Below are 18336 nucleotides of genomic sequence, written 5' to 3' on the forward strand. Positions count from 1 at the left end.
ATGTGTAAACACAAACAAAACTGCAAGTTAAAGTTCCGTCTGCTCTAAATCAACCATCAAAAACACATCCAAATCACACTTAAATTACATAAATGCACCTGCCTTCAGTTTATCTACACGTGTAATTACATATTATACATTCTTTTTTGGGGGGGATGTTAGTACTAATCACTGGTCTCGAACGTGATCTAAAAACCGAGAACCAAGCAGAGAGAGACAATCAAATGTCCACAGACACACGAGGATGTGTTAATGTGAGCTGAACAGGATTTGGCTGACATGCTGGCAAATATGAACATGTCGTCTTTGACATCAGAGAGAAGGAAATATTTTGTACACCACCGTCTTCTGCCACTAGATGGCAGTCGTCACCCACTTTATCCACAATGTAACTCTGGCTTGATTGGAATCCCAGTTACATGGAGTGCTTTTTGTATTCTACACTGAATAAGAGTCTCTCCATCCCTCTGGCAAACACCGCCTGCTGTCACAACACACTGCCGACTCCACCTGAGCTCTGTGCGGCGAGTCTTTCCAGCCAACATCCAAACTCAGACTCTAATGATGCTGATGGAGGAGGAGGCTCTGTGGAGCTGGAAGAAGAACATGAGTCAGAGAGAGAGAGAGAGAGACAGTGGGTCATATACATGAACATGACTCACACTCCAGCAGGAGAGAGAGAGAGAGTGTGGCTCACAATCACATGCAGCCGCCACGTGCCACGTCGTACTCCATGTGCACTGTCAAATGATGTATCTGCTAATCAGTGAGCTGTCCCGCTCACATGTGACAGATGGACTTTGGAGGCGCTGAACGACTCGGGTTCAGGCTCAGCTAATGCTCTCGCTTAATTGAATTGTGCGTGACAAAAACGTTGGAGAATGAAGTCGGGACTTCTTTTTGTGAAGGCAGCCAGAAAAGAAAAAAAAAATCAATCTTGTCTGGTGAATTGTGTTTTGCAGTTGCTGGGGCAACCAAAGCTACGGGGGTTATTGATGGATTTTGCTTCTAAAAGTGCATCGAAAACATCCACTCCCACACCATATTATATCAATAAAGTCACTTTTGTGCTGCAGAATAGTGCTATATATGTGTGTGTGATAGAAGACATGCTATTAACGGTAAAAATAGCGGTGTTTGTGTGGAGGCAGCCACCTTGGGATCCTAACTTGGGGTTTCTAAGTTTGAAATTCCGAGTTCAGAGTGGTTTCGTGTTCTAATGAAGCCTTCAACCACGAGTTAGCATCAGGCTTTAGGCCAGGAGTCTCAAACTCAAATGAACTGGGGGCCAAACGAGCTTCAAGTCTGGTCAGGAGGAAAAAAAAAATCCATCTGTGTGGGGAAAAGGGGTACGGGCAAGGGTTTAAAATTATATGATGATATTCTGTCATAATAACGACACTTGTGATCATTTTTCATCATTATTTCAAAATAAACGTGTTAACTTTGACATGGAACAATATGTAGTTCACAATAACCATATTTGTGACATATTCATGATGCAGAAAACAAACATTTTAAGTAGTGGGCCGCAAGTTTGAGACCTCTGCTTTAGGCCATTCGACTCTACAATACACGGTTTAATAATGCATATACAGAAAATGTGTGCCATTCATGCAGAAATGAATATCTCCAATTGCTTATTGTATCCCAATATCACAACATTACTATATTGGTGTGAATCAAATCACCAAATCTACGTTGCTCTTGTTTTTTCATTTTTTTTATACCGATTATGCAAAGATGCAGAGCATCTCCGTTTCCAGCCAAGCCGTTTTATATTTAGCAAGAGTAGCAGCAGCCGCAGCAGTTCTTGTTGCTAGGAGATCTCTGATGTAGCTACAAAAGACCCTTCAGAGGAAAACAAGGTATTCCTGGTTATCAGGAGAAAAAAAAAAAAAAAAAGACTCAAAACAAAACAGAGAAACCTTAAGAGTTTTGTAAATGAGGCTCAGAGGTTTGGGGAGAAAGAGTCACCCTGCTGCTGCGTACGGCGCCGTTGTGGTAGACGGGCGAGCTGCCGGCAGAAGGGTTGTAGTAGGGGGAGGCGTGGACCAGTGGCCTCTTGGCTTTCTCCTTGGTGCCATTGGAGTCGTTGTCTTTGATGATGTCGTACTGTCGGCAGAACAGGGCGATGACGGCTGGGGAGGAAAGTCAAAGTCGAGAGTGTGTGTGTAAATCAATGGGTTAGCGAAGAGGCTGAGGCCAAAGAAAACAACCTCAGTGACACAAATCTCCCCAAATATTGACCACAAAGAGACACAAAAAATACATGTTCTGTAAATCTGTGGGTGTTGAACTACATTCATTTTGTCTGAAAACAGCGCTTTAAAATAAAAACCGTCTGTAGCAAAATAAGACGAGCTGTTGGAGGCATTATGTAGTTCTTTTGTTGAGCCACCAGAGGGGGGCATTCGGTTTGAAAGGGCATAATAAAGGAGGTCATTCATTATCCTCAGGTGTGTGGAGGAGGCATATCTTTTTACTAAGCGTGCTCATGTATGTGTATGGTTTTTATCCTAATTCACCAACGTTGTATAATAGAAAGTAATGTGGATCTGAAGCGTACCTGTGCACCTGTGATGTAAATAAATGCATTATATTTAAAAGGACATCATATGTTTGGACATTGATTACTTATTTGATAGTGAACGGAAAGTAAAATGACTGCACACGAGCGTTGCAGCTCTGTAACAGGTGTAATACTGTATGCAGTGGCGTTTATAGACCTCCACACATTATAATTTTCTATAACCGAGATGGGAATTTTCTTACAGCACTGAATATCATTTTCTGTAAGGACAATCTTTGGTTCCCCTCATGAATGTGTGTGGTTGTTTGTGTTCCTGTGATGAACACAACTGACCTGCCCACAGCAGCAGCACAGTGGTGATAATGAGCAGCTCTCCTGTCTGTAGGTGAGGGGTCATACCCAGACCTTCCATCGCTGGTTCATCTGAGGATAAAAGATGACTCGTCATCAAAAAGTTTCCCACAGATGACAACGGAGAAACTGACAATTATGTGTGTGTGTGTGTGTGTGTTGGTTTACGGTGATCAAGGACTCCGGCTGGATAATGGTCGCTTCTCTCCAGAGTCCTGAAGTGGACGGCACGGCTGGGTTGGCTGTCTCCATGCACCCCGACGGACTGCACCTGAAAACACCAGAGCGAACACAAATATAGCTTAAAAGTATAATCCATAAATAATGAAGCTCAGGTGCAGATATACACTCACTGGTACACAGCACACATTGTGGTCCTTTGTTACCTTCTGCTTCAAGGCTTAACATTTTGATTATTTGAGTTGCTGTTGCCATTATTATTAATCATTTTTAAGCTCACTGGATGTTTTCTCTTTTTTTGGAAATAAACTCTACAGTTGATAATCCCAGTAGATCAAAACAACATGTTCAGAGTCACTTAAATCACCTTTCTTCCTCATTATCATTGAACTTCAGGTGCTCGTCTTCACCACGCGTTTATGAATGAATGCTTTGAATTGCTCCCTGATTAATATGTACCTAATAAAGTGGCCAGTGAGTGTATATTATCAGACTATACACTCAAATACGCAGAGTGCATTCCCAGCTTGTCATTAAGACACTGGCATGCGAGAGTGCAACCAAATGGTGTTTATTTGGTGTTTTTTGGCTGCCATCCTGGATCATCACTGGATCTTTAAACAAAGGAGCACGATCGAAGCTCCAAACATAACAGATGAAAAAAGCTGGAGAGTCATTTCCAAAGCTCGGAGGTTATCAGCTTCCCTCTGTTTTATGTGAATGCAAGTAAAATATAAAACAATTACTGATTCCTCCTCATTTCTATTTAGGTAGGACACATGAACTGTATATGTTTGTGTGTCGATGTGTCACCTGGACACTGTAGTGTGTGTTCTCGTCCAGGTCCCACAGCACACACCAGCGGCTGGACGTGTTCACCTCTCGGATGGAGCGCTGCATCAAGCCATCCTGCCTCTGGAGACGTAACACAATAGACACACAATTAGTGATAGTTGTATTTAAACCCGTGTCTGCATTCAGATGCTCATTACTAGCCATTTCCACTATGTGCATGTTTGTTTTTGTTGTTTTTTTAAAATGTAAAACAGTTGCACCATTTCCACTGCATGATACAAATGCAAATACATTTGCCCCACGTTTAAAGCAGCTTCCTCATAAAAATTCAGCTCAGACTCTGACTGACCCACTGTGGTTAAATGAGGCCTGCAGGCGAGGAGGTAACACCAGCAATCTATGCTCACAGGCAAGAATCAGATGCTCTGCTGGTGCAAAAAAAAAAGAGGCAAATCCGTGAACAAATATCACCTGAATAGTTTTTGTGCGTGAATATTAGTCTCCCTCAGGGGAGATAACGGTTGGAAAATTGCCATGCTGAGGTTGTTTGAGGTGATTTTGGCTTCAGTCAAAGCTTCCCACTCAGCACTCTGACCACTGCATCCCTGTTTTGGACCCTGAATCATACTATGATAGATTCATAAAAGTCCCATACAAACTTAAACCCCACTATGACCTATATATTCTTTTTGGCAACTGGGAGACAGAAACATCACTGACACATCATCACCTTTTTAAGTTAATGGGATCAGCACCAAGCCAAAAAACGCTGTGCAGGCCTGTTTTTGCACAGTGACAGATCTAAACACTTTTCCATTTCTCAACGTTCTCGCTAATGCAGTCTTTAATCATAAATCCTGCTGCCTGTGGCTGTATTGGACTTCAAATGAGGTGTGGTCAGCAAGAAAAAACAAGTGGTGCAGTATTTTTTCAACACCTGTATATTACACAGAGAAAATCCCTTGATGCACAGTGGAGAGTGTTTCCTGTCTTAAATCCAGGATGTAGGCATATGAGGACTGTGGTTGTATGTTATGGCCCAAAACAATAAGTCACAGTCATTAAGTGTAAAACCTTTAAACTACAATAAATATAATAACATGCCTGTCTCGATGGCACTTTTTTGTGTCCGATAACGATAACTGGAGTATCTACCAACTCTGATATTATTCATTGTCATTTGTGACTATTTAGGAACTATGAAGCTGTTAACAACACATTTTGTGGCTTTTCAAAGACATAAGTTTACATTTATTCATCTGTCCAATATCCAATCCAGTTATTTTGACCAATATCCGACTGATACCGATTCCCATCCCTACAATAAATGAAATAAAGAATTAAAACTTTTGCTTTTGTTAGTACAGGATTTTTGAGGCATGAAAGACTATGACACTTCATTTTAAATTCCCAAAAATGAGAAAATTAAGTTAAAGAAGAAGAGAAAGACGAGCAGACACCTGCTGTGACGCTGCAGTACCACTGACAGAAAAAGAGGGAGCATGACTGGAGCTCAACCAGATCTTATCCTAACTTATTTTAGCAATCCTACAGTTTAAGAACAGACAATCTACTGCAGAATCAGCATGGATTTATGTCTGCGAACATCAATTATTCTTTTTAGTTTGGGATCTGTGCATGAGAATAAGGATTATTTCAGATAGACAGTTTAAAACTAGGTTACTTGCCGAGTGTGTGTTTGTGTGTGACTGTCGGCAGCAGGTGCTCTGGGATTTGAAACTCCACTTTCAGGTGAGTGAAGCAGCGCTTTGTGCACATTTTATTATGATTGTGATTATTATTCATGAAGACAAGGCTTCAGAAAATTCTGTTCATGAAATAATCTACTGAAGCAATGGAATCACAGGCAGGGTTAGAATTAAGATAATCTGTGCTTTAAACAGTGACAGACAGGCCTGTGTGTGAATGTAAAAGCTACTGGATGATATAACACCGAGTGTTTTCATGGAGACAACCAATACTCTACTAACTAAAGATGATGTCATAATCCCACATCGTTTTCTTCCTCTTCAGACTGAGTTAAGCCCTCTTGCATCTTCCTGCTCACACCTCCAGATGTCCTCTCCTCCCTGATTAATATTTGAGTAAGATTTTTACATAAGTGCTCTCCGAGGTTACGGAAGACGATATTTAACATCTCATCCCATCTTGTGTTTTCAAGAAAATGCCACGGGGGTTGATGGATTCCGGAGACGTGACATGACTTTAAAAAGAAAAGGTAGGAGAAAAAAAGAGGGAAGGAGGAAATAAGGTAGACTTATTTGGCATCATAACCACTGTAGATGTTCCTCTGGAGAGACGGGGCCCCAGCCAAATCATTTTCACTAATGGAGACAACTCCCACTTTAGAGCTAAGCTAATGTCTGCTCCTCCTTTTTGCCAAACTGTGGGAGTGATTAGACTGAGCCCAAGCTGAGTTTGCAGCCGGAGATGACGCGACAAACAAGTGCAACTTGGCAAAAACATGAGCAGAATTAATATGAGAGAGTGACACAGGCGGGGGGGGGGGGGGGGGGGGGCACATGTGGCATTTCTGCAGGTCTGCATTTGTGAATACAGTTGAGTCGACTGGAAGAAAAAGGGAGTTCAGATACACGTAATTATAATTAATAGTGTCCTTTAAAGTAATTTAGAGCTAAATGATCAATCGAAACAGTCTTTTTTTGATTTCTACTCGTGTTATGTTCTCAATAATTCCATGAGGTTCTAATCCTTTCATGGGCTGAAAGCAGTTGGCTTCACTGTTTGTCATTACTGCTTACTGTAGTAATGTGACTGGTGCGTTTTAATCGCTCTTACATCAGCATAAAAAAAACATTTGTTAACATTTGTAATTGCACGAGACAAAGAAGAGACAAATGGCGGGTTTCCACTGGCTCAGCGCGTCATGGTTAAGTTGGGTTTCCACGAGCACAGTACTTGTTACAGGTACTTTTTTTAGTCCCTGCTGTGGCGAGGCTCCAAGCGAGCTAAGGCGGTACTGTGCGTGACGTTGCCAGACTGCCGGCCACTGATTGATCAGAGTGAAGTCACAAGAAGAGACGTCCCGCAAGCCGAGCAATGCCAAACTGTAGATCGGTTAAAAATACTTAACAATCCTAAAAATGTGGGTTAATCAACAACTACCAGGGAAATGTCTAAAATCTCAATCTTTAACAGAGGAGTCTGGTGTATTTAGTGACAGGCGTGTCCGAGGGAGCTGTATTTTTGTTCTCTTCTTCTTTGGTAGGAATGCGTCCTTATCCCTGCATCCAGACTTGTACCATAGAAGTGGAACACGACAGGACCCTGACACATGAGTATACAAGGGTCCGCGATGCCATGAAGACAACAATGAAAAATGAACATTTAAGCAGATTCAACAGGACTTGTTTTTGTGTGGACAGCCCTGAAGTTCAATAAAGCTCAAAACTCATCAGCAATTTGATTTGTTCAGATCCTTATTACGAGTTTAGCTTTAATATCATTCAGATTAGAGTGAACACTGGAAAACGGTTGAAGTAGCTTGAAGCTTAGACCGTGGTCCAGACTCGTCTGTCATTTATTTAAAGACCGACCCATCATGAGTGAACGCGCCTCAGAGCAGAATGCTGACTGTTCACTTGCCTCGCGAATGATGCAGCACTTTAAAAAGAAAAAAAAACCCTGAACACAACAGGACGGGGCAGTAAGTAAAAGTAAACAATAATTTCCTTGAGAGATCAAAAAAAAACTGATCGAAAAAGGAAATACATAATTCATTATCAATAAAAGCTGTTCGCTGTTGGCCTGAAGCACAGCAGTACAGAAGCTTTCTGAGCAGTTGATTCATAATTGAAATCCCTTCAGTTTGTATCCCTGAAAAATTAATTGGCCTTGAACCAGAGGAGGAGAAGGTTGGATCAGACTTGACGCAAGGCAGATTGACTGAGTTTAATGAGGAGACAGAGGAATTAGTTTTTTGTTTTTTTTAGTGGATTAAACCATTAAATTAAAAGTGATCTTTGAGCTCAGCTGCAGAGCTGACAGAACGCAGCGATGACACATACCTGCTGCGAGATGGCGTATCCAATGACGGTATCTCCCAGAGGGACGTTCCAGGTCACCATGGCTGAGTGTGCCCTCAGCTGGGTCACTGATACGTTCACGGGGGCTGCTGGTACCGCTATTGAACACACACACACACACACACAGAGAGAGAGAGGGGGGGAACATTAGTTGTAAGGGACGGTCAGTGAATGTGTCCACGTCAAATGAATCAGACAAAAACGTAAGGACATATGACAGGTTCCTGGAAATTAATTAAATACCTAAAAGGGCTGCATAATAAATCAGAAATAATCATGATCACAATATTAACGTGTGTAAAATGCATATATCTCAATAAACCAAACCATTTTCATAAATCTGCTTTTTTGCCCTCTTGAGTACAATTACGTTAGACATATTTAAACCAGTGACCAATTAAAAGATAATCACACACACACACAGACACAGACACAGACACAGACACAGACACAGACACAGAGACACACACTCCCATGTCTTGTCCAAGTGTCCTTGAGAAAGACTGTGGAGAAGACGTCATGGCCATCTCCTCAGTCTTTGTCACTTGGTGCTGGTTAAAAGGTCAATTAAATGAACACACACACTGTACTGGACAGTTGATGGCTCTCATTAATGATTTTTCTGACTACAATGATGACGTTCCGTAAGAGTGAGATTGATTTTGGTCAAATCATTAACCAGCGGTGAAACATGTGCCAGGGAGGGAATTATAAGACACGCACATTTTCACATAGAGAAGGGAAAATAAGAAACACTGGCAAAAAGAAAAGAACACACCATTAATGAAAGAGTGGACTGATGGAGGGTGAGAGTGCAGAAGAGTGCACTGCTCGTGAAGACCCAGCTCTTCCAAGAGAATCGTCTGTCCTTAACCCCTTCCCTGCACAATCTCCTTCTGCACTAGTGGAATTCTGTTCAACACTTCTTCTAAGTAACTTCTTGTAAGTCACTTTGGATAAAAAGCATCTGCTAAATGCTTAAATGTAAACGATGTAGTGTGAATGAAACAGTAAGGCAGCAAGAGAAGAATGAAGATTTAGATGATTGTACAGAAAAACAGAACTTCTCCTCACTACACCAACGATGTGGCCCCGACAGAAGACCAATGTGGAAAAAACATAAAGACAGAAGCACAAAAGACACAAAGAGCTAAAAAAGACAGAGACATAAAATGATAAAGAGACAACAAGGAACGAAAGTGAATGTGAAAGAAAGAAACAGGAATCAATAACTGGATTTATACAGCGAGTCAGGAACTTAATGATGAGTTCAGTCCATCCAACTTCTTCATCATCTTTAGTACTGGACATAAAGAGCACTCACAGTTCTATCACATCCTGTAGCTACAGAAACCAATTAATACAGTGAGAAGGGTGTGGGTGGGTGTGTGTGTGTGTGTGTGTGTGTGTGTGTGTGTGTGTGTGTGTGTGTGTGTGTGTGTGTGTGTGTGTGTGTGTGTGTGTGTGTGCGCGTGTGTGTGTGTGTGCGTGTGCGTGTGTGTGTTTGAAAGCCTGCACGTCAGCCAATTAGGACATCAAGACTAAAAGAGAAAATAAAAATGCATTACATTAAAAAGGTTTTTTTCACCATGGCTTATTACAGTCAATAGCTGGAATATATTTTCAATTATATTATTTATTTTATTTAAAAAAAAGGACAATAACAATGACAGATTACCTAACTTTTTTCCTGGATTAGATCATATATTTAGTCATTTCAAATGGGCATTTTGCACTGCGGCTATTTATATAGCACACAGAGGGAAAATCTCAAGTCTTAATGAGGGAATGACTGAATGATCTTCCTCTGTTTCAGCACACACGTTAGTTCACCTCGTGTCACCGTCTCGATGTATATGCACCGGACAGAGCCGTCGTTAATGGGGTCTGTAACACCTGAAACATGGCAAAACGGCTGCAGTGCACCGGGCCGATCGACTCTGCTAATGTATGCTTTCATCATCCATTAATGCGCCAGTTACATTCTCAATTAATCATAAAGATAATGGGATTAGTGTTTCTTAAACTCTTAATATTAGTGTTTCTTAAAGCTTAAATGCTCATAAATGTACTTAATAAAGCACCTTTTACACAAAGAAAACTCAAATGCTTCGTAAGAATAAAAAGAGATAAGAAATGATTGAATTAAACAAGTGATCACATAGATAGCAAGCTATTGAGCATAGAGGGCCATTTAGAGCGATACATACTGTAGATCATAAGAAGAATATAAAGTATATTCATATATCTGCTCGCAAAAGGGATTTTTTTGGGTGTGCATCACATGGTGATGTTTTAGTATCGTGATTTTATTACTTAACCAAAAATCAGCTGACCTGCAAAAGGAAAGGGAAAGAAGGAAGAAATGCACCAAACTACAAATAGGACCAAAGGAAACTGTGCTTGCAGAAATTTCATTGGCACCCATCAAAACAAATACTGATTTCTTAGCAAACATAAACCCTATTCTAGCCCAGAATCGTACAATTTCTGCCATTGTCAGCAAACAACACCTGGGTCCTAGCTGCTTTGAAGCAGTGACATTTAAAACAAACAACAAAGAGACAGTATCACCTATTTTTTGCTACGGAAATACGGACAGAAAACTAGTTTCCAGGCCAGCGGAGGCGGCAGCAGTGACAGTGACTCCGACAGTCTGGCAAAAAGATTTAAAAATTAAAAGCAAAAGCCTGCATTCGGTGGAGAATGAGTGTGAATGTGAAGCTCTATCTCACGGTTTATGGAAGCCAGACTTCCACCAATCGCTCTGCCAAAACTGTTTTGATAAAAAAACAAACGGAAAAAAACAACACACTTTCTTTAACCGTCATGACGAGATCACCAGTGACCATAAGACAGCCTGCACTGGAGGTTTCTTCTCAACCTCTTGCATCCTGCGTGTGTAGGTGGTGAGAACCAAGTGAAAAAATAAGGAGGTGGGAGGTTTTTGAGCTGAGAAACAGCAGCGTTCATGTCTCACATCAAGCCTGTCCTCTAGCTGCAATGCATTCTGGTCCATTTCCTGCTCCTGTGGGTGTAGAAACTATAGCCACAGTTGTCCAATAAAGAAGTGAAGGTCGGTTTCCATTTCTGAATGTCAGAATGACAATTTATTGGAGTTTAGCGTGAATGCGTTTGCTTAATTTTCTTCTCTCCACCAAAGTCCATAGAGACAACACAGGAGCTGCTGGGTCTAGTGCTGCCTCATTTGGTTCACATTTATGCCACTTAAACTCAATCTGAACAAGGGACTTTAAACACTGGTGTCACAAAATATGATACTTGGAAGTTACTGATACCCCTGAGTTACTAGATTTAATTAGGTGAGGATTTTGTTAAGGGAGTGAAATCCCCAGGAACTCTCTGATGAACACGTGCAGGGGTCAACTTCCTGGAAAGCTTTGTGGTGAATGCCAAATTTGCTGTGATACCTGGCTCAACAGTGTTGGCATTCCAGTTCAACCCAAAGGGCATCGGCCTAAGAATGAGTTCTTCTTATCAAAAGTAGAAAAGAAGCGTAAATGTTTGGAGCTGGCTTTATGCAATTATGTCTGAATGTGTCCATGGACTCTTGGCCTCATGGATTCTGCACACTGTGCTACAGGAGTGTAGACATGCAGAAGACAAATGCACAGTAATCCCACGCAACTCCTCCACAAACACACTCCATTCGAAACCACGTTCCCTCATCTCTGCCAAGCGTCAGCCGAGATTCCCTTGAACTCCCGTCTTGTTACGCCCGCTAAATCCCAAATGCTTTCATCTGCCATGGATGCAATGAAGTGCACACGCACTGAGAGAGAGAATAGACTCCATGCAATTACATTACACAGGCGAGATATGGAGTAAAAAAAGAAAAGAAAAAAACCTTAGAGAGAGAGGAGGATAAAAGATGACAGGAATATGACAGAGGACAAGAGCAGAGAGCAATTATCTTGTGCAAATATCAATTGATGATGAGATTTTTTATCTTTTGAGAGGAGACGGTGAAGTGAGATGAACGGGAGTGGCAAAAAATAGAGAGTAATGGAGAAAAGGGGGTGGGAAAACCTGAAGTAGGAGGACGAGAAGAATGTATATATATTGATTAGATGATGAAATTTGGGTTTGGATTTATGTAAAGGGGCAGAAACACTGTTCCTGTTTGTCATTGTGTGTCCTTTATGCACTAGATCAGTCTTATCCATCTATTCTCAGTGATATGTGTTCAGCCACTTTTCAGAGATACATATTTCTATCTTTTACCACTTTACAGTATATTCAGTGTCAACAAAGCAGATTTTCTCTATAGACTGTGGTGTGAGAGAGTGAGCGGTATTAAAACGTTAGCAATAGAAACTATTGGTGAGATATTGTATTAGTTGAGCCTTTTGTTAAGTGGCTAAAGTCAGTTTTTCTTTAAGAAACAGTGAGGTTTTCTGTAAATTGTATTATTTTTTTGGAAAACACTTACTTAGAGAGGGACAAACGTTCCTACCAAAACACATTGCCAAACCCTTGAACTATTCTCTACAGTCCCTATAGCAACACCAGGGACGGCCGCAGCCTCCATCGACACAAAAACAATTGTCATGGCCGCCATTGTTTACACTGTTCCCCGCAGAGTGGAGTCGTCTGTGACGTGCGGTGTGACTGGAGCTGCACTGCTGACTGTAAATTATGGCAAAGTAACAGTTTGCTGATAGAGTTTGACGGCCTAATCTGGCTAATGGCTCCCTACCACTCTCTGTGATGAATGGCTCTCTGTGAAAGCGATAGATCCAGGAACAAGCTGCGCATGCTGATTCAGATACAGCAGGATCATGATCACATTATGAGAATGTGGGACCCTGGACCCCGGCCACCTATTCTATGTAGGCCCAAAACCCTAATAATGTAAAATAACAAGGTTTTCTTTGCCGTTTTCCCTCATTTTAGCAGTTGGTTTAAATTAATTTTTCGTAATTTTGAGTGCGTGGTAGTTTTTCTTTTATTTATTTGGTCATTTACATCTTGTAGCAGTAATTCTATGCCTTGTTTGGTTGTTTTTAACCTCATATTCATGTTTATTTGAAATAATTTAGTATTTTTTTGTCCGGTCCATGTAAACAAAACTCCAGCTGCACTGAAGTTTCAAAGAACCATATGAACTCATATCGAATCCTCTCTGACACACATACTATAACGTGTGTTGGAAGTATGAATTATCTTCTGAAGCCAAGTCTGCCCATTGCCTGATATTGAGACATGCCAAGAAGTGGGCCGAGAGGTGAGTGAGAGAGAGGACAATACAATACAGTTACACTAAACGAAGAAGATTTGTACCTGGACAGACACATAACATTACTAGATACACATACATGTTTATAAATGAAAAGTGTATTTAAACAACTATTTATTGTTTATTTTTACCCCCCCCGTTGTAAATACTCATCGCTGACACTCCCGCCGTTGGCCTTGATGTTTAAGGTTAACGTAGCAGTTGTAGCAAATTCTGAGTAGGATACTGTGATTATTCAGTTGTATCATCGTCTGTTATATCAAAATCCAGCAGTGGTCAATTATTTTTTACATGAAAAGTCCTGGCACGTTACAGTTTTATGCAACAGCAGTTTTAAACTGGACCCAAATATCAACAGGCTGAAAACTTTAATTTGCTCTTGGCCTGACGAGTTGACTTAAGTCCAACGAAAAACATCAAAGTGAGCCAGGCTGAATTTCTGAGCAACAAAAAAGAGAGAAAGATAGAAAAAAAGAAAGTGATGTTGCAAATCTGAAAGAGCCAGGACTCATTTAAAGTGCCATGTTTCTGGAGAAAATCCAAGTGAGAAAGAGAATAAATGATGACAATCAACAATCAGCAGAGCGAGAGAGAGAGAGAGAGAGAGAGAGAGAGAAAGTCCTTGCCTGCATGAATAAAGCAACACTTTGCCCTGCTCTTTTCAATTAAGATCTCATGTGGCTGCATTTGTATGATCCTCAACTGATCCTGTGCTGAGAAGAAAGGTTCAGCCTTCTTCTTTAAACTCTTTTCCACAAATCCATGCAGGATAAATTCCAGGATAGGAAAATGTACAGTTTTTTTTTCCTTTAGGTTGTATCTTAACATAAAGGTGCAGGACCACCTGGGTCCAAACAGATTTTCCTACTGGTCTAAAGGCACGTCGTGTCCTTGAAAGTTTACATTCAAGGTCCAAATGTTAAACCGGGGACAGAGACCATATTTATGCAAAGGAGAAAGTGCTGGTGTAGCGTCGGCGGTGTGTTCAATTTTTAAATATCTGAAAAGTGTCTGTGCAAGCGAAATTCATCACAAAGTTGTTGCATCTGCCCCTGTTTATTCCATTTTCCAAAGCACTTTTACAACATCCCATTCATTTTATTGCCAACTTTTGTAGAATGGTGATATAATTCTAGATTTAACTGACAAAATCCACCTTTTGAGCTGCACAAATGGACCTCCTGATGAAATAGAATATTAAGATACGTCATAGAAAAGCATTTCAAGTTGACAACAGCACAGCAGGCTTTATCGCAGGTGATAACGCAACTCATTACTGCCTGCAGAGATAGAAAATCAAAGCAGTCACTCATAATGTTGTATATCTTTGCCATTACTCTCAACTGAGGCAAATCAGAGCATGCTGAACCAGGGACTTATGTACAGATCAATTTTCTCCTGAGAAATGTTGTTGTTAATGAAACACCAAATAATTTAGCTTGTAAATATTTAAAAGCCGTGTTAAAAGGCAGTGTTAACCAAAAATCTCTGTATGTTGACCCACTTTTAAGTTCACTCTATTGTAAACCAGAAGAAAAAAAATAATTGTGAAAAGATCTGGCAGGACAGGGGTCCCCAAGGATCAGGATTGGGAAACACTGTTCTAAAATGCTCTATAATGTTCTAAAATAATATTTTCTCGTATATTCCTGTATAAACTCTCTTTGGATTTCTTTTTACCACAGAGAAGGAGCCAGATATGGTGCCTTCATAGACCTTGATTTTCGTCATGAAAATAAACAACTTTGAAAAAAAAAGGTCTCGTTATATATCCTCCAATATCACATTTCCATGTGCCCTGTAAAGGGTTAACCTGGTGAAGATAATTACAATAAAAGGTGAATTTCCCCTTGGGGATCAATAAAGTATCTATTAATCAAATTCTTGTTGGAAAAAAAGCAAATTTAAAGTTAAACTGATTAAAAAAGCGACATGGTGTCTCAAATTCAAACCGAGTTTAAACCAATAAAAAACAACAAGAGTTGCTGCTTTTCATGAATGAAAATCCAGATTGAAGCAACGTAAGCTTTATTCAAATCTCTCTCAAAGACCACATGGTTTTTTTGCAATGCAAGCGGATAAGTTCAAGACCACGTGGGCAAACGTACTGTGAAATGCAGATTTCATTTTGCCAAATCAATAAGTTGTAAATAGATTCTCCAGCCGAGTCGAGGAATGCTGAATGGGTACACTCAACACAAAACCTTCTGTAAGTGGAGCGTTTCTGAGCAGAGGTTGGGATGATTTCCATGCCAGTGCGTTTCCCACTACAGCTAATTAAACAGGCCACAGGTTGAATGGTGGTGGTGGGAGGGGGGTTATTTTGAAATTCTAATCCCCTGATAGACGCTCAGTTGTGGCTCTGACAGTTTTACAGCGGCTGTTTGTCTACCTGATAGATAAGGTATAAAAGTGTGCAACAGTGACTCACTTTAAATAAACAGATGTGTTGATGTAAATCACTGCTGCTGTCGTGGACCTCACACTCTGGATGATGAAGAAAAATAGGCTTTTGTTATATAAATGATAACCACCTTTCACTGGAGGAAACAATTCATGTCTTTTTTTTTAAGTGTTTAAAGACCTTGTTTTTTAACGGCCTTTTCGTGGCTGCATCTTTGTTCCAGCTGCATGATCCAAGGTTTTATTTGCCACTTTGTGCACATTATAAGAGAGCTTACTCACATTTCAAAATAAAAGCAGATCCAAATCGTTAATTTTTCTAACATTGTGTGATACAGTTGCAGCCCTGTGCTATATGTTCTTTTAATTTTCTGTGGGAAAAAGTATTGGGAAATATTTAAAAATGTTGAATGTTTGGATGTACAATTCTGATGTATTTTGTACTTTTATTTGATGCTTTTGCACAGTAAATTTAAAAATATATATATTTTTTTTATATAATATAATATATAAGCTAAAAAACAAATGTGAAGGAAAAAACTTTTTTATAAAAGTCAATTCTGTTTTGTTTTGTTCTTAATAATTAGGTAGATTAGGTGTATAAGACTGATTATTTTTGACATGGTTTACTTTGAAACACCTGAATAATGAATCCTGATCCTGATAAAGATCCTTAGAAACAGTCGCCAAAGTAGAAAAGCACCGAAGCAGTCGAGGATGCCAGCATATCTGATTTTCAAAGACTGACTCATGCGTCTGACGCAGCAGGAAGCTGACAGGTGAAAAAATGAGGTGATAATTTAGAAGCAAAATTAAAAAGAGAAAAAAAAAACTTAAAAAAAAAAAATCTGCAAAACAAGTTACAGTCAGGACGAGAATTACCATTTCATTGATTCTCAGTAAATCATGTTTCACTGAAACTGGTTCCTTAAGAAAAAGTCTCTACTTTGAACCAAAGTGGGAAAAGATCCTTATGATAAAGTATTTTTCTATTTTTAGCTTTTCCATATCTTTATGACGAGTTGGTCTTATGATATTTTTGGCCTAAAAAAGTTTTGCTGCAAAACTTGTTTGAGAAAACCCTGGTTTTACGAAGCATTTCAGGCAACAGTGGCAAAGGAAATCATGGAAAACTGACAAAAATGTCACATTGGAAATGAGTGGTGTGTGGTTCACTTACAATTATAAAACTACCTTGTGTCATCATTCAGGTGTTTCAAGGTGAACTGTGTTGAATTAATAGACTCTAAAGTGTATTTTTTGCCAAATTATTGAGTAAATACCCACTTAAACTTTGTACAAAAATATCAGACAATATACTTTTTAAAAGCTGCAGCCTGGGGGTTTTCTTTTCTATTTGAGGAAAGCAAGTAGTTTGCATTTTAACAAAGCCATAAAAATTGCATATATGTTGCTCATATTAATATGAAAAAATCAAATCACAATCGTCTTTTTTGTTCAGGTTTTTCCGACACTCAGTCGGCAAAATTAACATGAAAATCCAGAGGAAAAGCTGACATCTGTCAAAAAAGCACAAGCCTGACAGCAACCAAAAGTGCACCGAGTGAAAAAGGATAAATTCTATTTATTGTGTACTTAGGTGTAAATGCTGACTCAGAATTCCCAGATAACAATAAAAGATGCAAGAGGCCAACATTTTTTTGAGAGTTTGAAGTTTACCTAACTGACTCTATTTTAGGTAAAAATATTCGACCTTATTTACATTTTGATATAAAAAGGATATTTTTGCATGTGTGACTTAGTGATCTTTAACATTTTGCGAACACTCAGAAGCTATTTTAGATTGTTTTAAGGGTTAGGATTGAGACTTACTTGCTCCGACCATCCCTGGTGATTGCCAGCAGGCCATCAGCAGGGGCAGCAGCAGCCCGAGGTCCAGGTGAAGAAATGCGATCATAACCTTCTCCTTTTTTCTGGCTTCTTCAGCACCTCCTCTTCCTCAACTCTCTCCCTGGTTGTACTTTCCCAGCAGCGGCGGCGGCAGCAGCAGATGCAGCGGCGGCAGCAGCAGATCGAGTCACCGCTGCTCCCTCTCCTCCCTTCACCTTCATCTCCTTGTAACGCAGCCAGGAACAATGTCACAACATGCGCGGCACTGACATGATACTCTGCGCTGCTTGGATTCCCAACTTGAACAAAGTGGGTCAGTGGGTTTTTTTGCGTCGCTGGATTCTAATCTCTCCTGAGGCAGTTCCTCTGCGCTGCAGGAATGCAGCCGCCACTGCCAGGAGAAGCAAACAGGTAGTCGGACTCTCCCCGACTCTTCTCCTCCTCGGTGCTGCGTGTGTGTGTGCGTGCCTGAGAGCTCCCTCTGTTCTGCGTCAAATGCCAGCGGGAGATGGTGTTTCAGCACCGCGGACAGCGCTCAGGCTGGTCTGCTGTCATTCCAGTGAAGGAGAGCGAGGGGGGGGGGGGGGGGAGAGAGAGAGGAGGCGTTTTCAGAGGCTTTAAATAAATAATATAAACAAAGACATCAGGATTGTATTCGAGCAGCAGAGCAGTGCTGAGATCATGAGGCAGGCGGAGGCTGCTTAAATAATCTGACAGGTTATAAAGTCTGCAGGATGAGAAAATGTCTGCGTGGCCACAAGCATACACGTTTGCACAGCATTCTTGTACAGAGGACAGGACACTCGTGGACATATGGCACCTCGTAGCCCCTTATCCCAACAGCCTAAAACCAGGTCTTAAAAGTCCTTTTAAGGTGTGACAGAATTTGGGGAGCT

General features: G+C 40.5%; 1 protein-coding gene across 1 annotated transcript; it reads right to left on the reverse strand.

Annotated features, from left to right (window-relative positions):
- Positions 1-551: 551 nt before the first annotated feature.
- On the reverse strand, positions 552-17507 carry LOC310932950 (fibronectin type III domain-containing protein 4-like; the record flags this gene model as incomplete). Its single annotated transcript, XM_083896365.1, has 7 exons — positions 552-593; positions 1978-2141; positions 2867-2956; positions 3053-3155; positions 3878-3979; positions 7909-8024; positions 17423-17507. 7 exons carry the CDS (start codon positions 17505-17507, stop codon positions 552-554), a joined length of 702 nt encoding a protein of 233 aa, XP_083752491.1.
- Between the last annotated feature and the right edge of the window lie 829 nt (positions 17508-18336).

Source organism: Microchirus variegatus, assembly GCF_963457635.1.
Source record: "Microchirus variegatus genome assembly, chromosome: 1".
NCBI classification, from domain to species: domain Eukaryota; kingdom Metazoa; phylum Chordata; class Actinopteri; order Pleuronectiformes; family Soleidae; genus Microchirus; species Microchirus variegatus.